This window comes from Crinia signifera, chromosome 4 (assembly GCF_055691185.1).
Source record: "Crinia signifera chromosome 4, ASM5569118v1, whole genome shotgun sequence".
NCBI lineage: Eukaryota > Metazoa > Chordata > Amphibia > Anura > Myobatrachidae > Crinia > Crinia signifera.
Window position 1 is genome coordinate 13,621,095 of NC_139220.1, and position 3,529 is coordinate 13,624,623.

Genomic DNA, 3,529 nt, shown 5'->3' on the forward strand with positions numbered 1-3,529 from the left:
TTTGGGGCCTGACTAGCCCATAGAAGTGAGCTGCACCATATCTCCATATACAGATACTTATACAGCATTTTATTCATTAATGATATTGCGCAGAAGTATCTGTTTGTATATATATATATATAGATATATATATCTATATATATATATATTTAGAGATGTGCGGCGGCCACTTTTTCGGGTTTTGGATCTGGATCTCCCTTCATGTTTTGGATCTTGCAGGTTTTGGTTTTGGATCTGGATTTTTTTTTAAAAATGCTAAAAATGGCTAAAATAACAGAATTTGGGCCTGTTTTTGCCCCTTATTGACCTAAATAACATTAGTTTCCACTCATTTCTAGTCAATTTTTTATCACTTCACAGCTCATAAAATTGCTTTTATTGATTGTAATTGGGCCAAAAGGTTATACCGAGGTGGCTGGATGACTGAGCTAAAATCGCCCTGTGTGTACGGTGCTTAAGGGGGAAATCTATCAACACTTTGAGAGAGATAAAGTATACGTTTAAAGTATATGTTTAAAAAACATCAGGAAATGATTGAGTCACTTTCTCTCTTTCTCTCTCCAAGCTTTGATAAGACTCCCTTAAGTTTTAAATGATGGTCTTCTTCTAATATTCCCGGCTTTTCTGGTGCAATAGAGAGGAGACTTTTTATACACAATAAAAGCCAATTGCTCAATTAGATTTATTTTATTTCAACGACTTGGTAAAGAAACAGCAAATTTGAATCCAAATTCCAAACACATTTACATTGTAGCTGATTTAAGATTTATAATGACAGCTTCTAACCAATCCAATCACACTTGTCATGTTGTGTCATGGGGCTCAGCTGTAGCTCCACTTACTGCTTCATTCTATTGGCTGAGTGTTCCACCAATCAGATTTCCCCTCCCTGTGATGTTACCAGTCTCTGGGCAGATTACTTATGGTGATTTCTCCCAGCCCCTGACTCCCCCACATATAGTTATACACCCGTACCCTACAAATAATGCAGCATGGAGGGGCTCAGTGAGGGCGGCAGTGTAGGTGTGTAAGTGTCTGATGGGGTCACACATAGAATAAAAGGACATCTGTCCTGCCTCATAATCCAGGTATATCCTCACTCTGTCACAGGGGGTATTGTCAGGTAACCGAATCTCTGTACTGTCATGTAGCACTGAGTACTGATTATACCTCCTCCTACACAGACACCAGGACTGGTTATTATCCCCAATGTATGACTGGTCTCCTCTCCTGTCTATACTGGGATTACACATCCCCACCCTCCAGTGCTCTGACTTACTGACATCCACCTCCCAGTAATGTCGCCCTGAGGAGAATCCCCTGGTGCTTATTACCTGATAATACAGAAATCTCTCTGGTGTTACTGGGTGATTCTGGTTTGGTGACTCGGATGCAGATTTCCTGTCACCTGATATCTGTATATAATCACCAGCTGTGGCTACATCCAGTAATAGGTCTGTAGGTTCCTGCACATAGATCCCTGTATTTATCCCTGTTATTATATCAGATAATGTGCGTAATGTCCCTGAGATGAGTCCCACATCCAGACCTCCTGCACCACGGACCTGGTTATCATGTCTCTCTGTGTCCTCAGTGTCACACAAGTCCCCTGTGTCCGGTTCCTGTAAGACAATCACTGGGTCAGACATGTTACACAGCTCCTCAATGTGACGCATCTTCCCGGACAGCTCGTCCTTCTTTATTTCCAGCTGCTGGATCAGATCAGAGACTGAGAGTGAAACGCGCTGTTCCTGCCTGGAGATCTCACTCAGGACTCTCTTCTCCAGGTCTTCCAGCTGTCTCCTGATGTCTCTAAACAGGGCAGTGACTGTCTCTGTTACACCCGCTGCTTTTCCCTGATCCTCTCTCCTGCGCTCCTGCAGACTCTGGACTCTTTTCTCAGTCTCCGCTCTCTTTGTGGTCAGTTTCTGCAGAACATTCCTCAGCTTCTCCTTCTTCTTCTCAGAGGCCTCACCCAGCATCTCCACCCGGTGTCCCCGATGTTCTCCAGCTGAGCAGTACACACAGATACAGGCAGCATCCTCAGTGCAGTAATACTCCAGGACCTTCTTATGGACGGTGCATTTCCTGTTCCCCAGGGCAGTGGTGGGGTCACATAAGACGTGTTCTGCTGACTTGCTGTGTACTCTCAGGTGTTTATCACACAGAGAAGCCTCACAATGCAGACAGGACTTAGCAGCAGGTACAGGAGAGTCCACACAGTAAGTGCAGAAGATCCCAGTCTCCTCCTGATCTGGCCGAGCAGACAGGAACCTCCCCACTATGTTACACAGTGTTATGTTCCTCTGCAGTGCAGGACGCTCCTGACACTCTGCTCTGCACTCAGGACAGCTATAAACTCCAGCCCCCTCCTGTGTATCCAGCACACGATCAATACAGACCCGGCAGAAGTTGTGGCCACATCTCAGGGTTACAGGATCTGTATAAATGCTCAGGCAGATGGAACAGTCCAGCTCCTGTCTCAGATCAGCAGACGCCATTGCTGGCAGTAGGAGGGAGAAATGAAAGTGAAAGTCTCTGACACTCAGATACCAGTGAGGTCACATCCTGCACACAGGGGGAGGGGGAGCTGTCACTCAGATATCAGTGGGGTCACATTCTGCACACAGGGGGAGGGGGAGCTGTCACTCAGATATCAGTGGGGTCACATTCTGCACACAGGGGGAGGGGGAGCTGTCACTCAGATATCAGTGGTCACATTCTGCACACAGGGGGAGGGGGAGCTGTCACTCAGATACCAGTGAGGTCACATTCTGCACACAGGGGGAAGGGGAGCTGGGACTCAGATATCAGTGGGGTCACATCCTGCACACAGGGGGAGGGGGAGCTGTCACTCAGATACCAGTGAGGTCACATTCTGCACACAGGGGGAGGGGGAGCTGTCACTCAGGTACCAGTGAGGTCACATTCTGCACACAGGGGGAGGTGGAGCTGTGACTCAGAAACCAGTGAGGTCACATTCTGCACACAGGGGGAGGGGGAGCTGTCACTCAGATACCAGTGAGGTCACATTCTGCACACAGGGGGAGGGGGAGCTGTCACTCAGATACCAGTGAGGTCACATTCTGCACACAGGGGGAGGGGGAGCTGTCACTCAGATACCAGTGAGGTCACATTCTGCACACAGGGGGAGGGGGAGCTGTCACTCAGATACCAGTGAGGTCACATTCTTCACACAGGGGAGGGGGAACTGTTATAGCTACAGGCTCCGTTATGACAGAAGTTCCCAAACTTTTTTGAATCAAGTCACCTGGAGTATCCAAATTTTTTTCACAGCTCCTAGGCTTAAAGTTTCTTATTGAGTAGATTGTGTTTATCCATACCTCCAAACATTTGACTCCATCAAGGAGGGACAGTGCACACGCGACATCATTTCAGGGGCGTGGCCTATACTCGCGACGCTGTTGCAAGGCCACACATCCATTTTTGCTGCTGCGGGGGCATGTCCAGCAGCTCTGTGAAAATTTAAAGAAAGTAAAATATATGACCGTCTGATTGTCATCCATTA

At 47.3% G+C, this 3,529-nt stretch overlaps 1 protein-coding gene across 1 annotated transcript; it reads right to left on the reverse strand.

Moving 5' to 3' along the window:
• Nucleotides 1–287: 287 nt before the first annotated feature.
• Nucleotides 288–2,876, reverse strand: LOC146073744 (E3 ubiquitin-protein ligase TRIM39-like). Its single transcript, XM_083181144.1, has one exon. It carries the CDS (start codon nt 2,499–2,501, stop codon nt 921–923), a length of 1,581 nt encoding a protein of 526 aa, XP_083037270.1. The 5' UTR covers nt 2,502–2,876; the 3' UTR covers nt 288–920.
• Between the last annotated feature and the right edge of the window lie 653 nt (nt 2,877–3,529).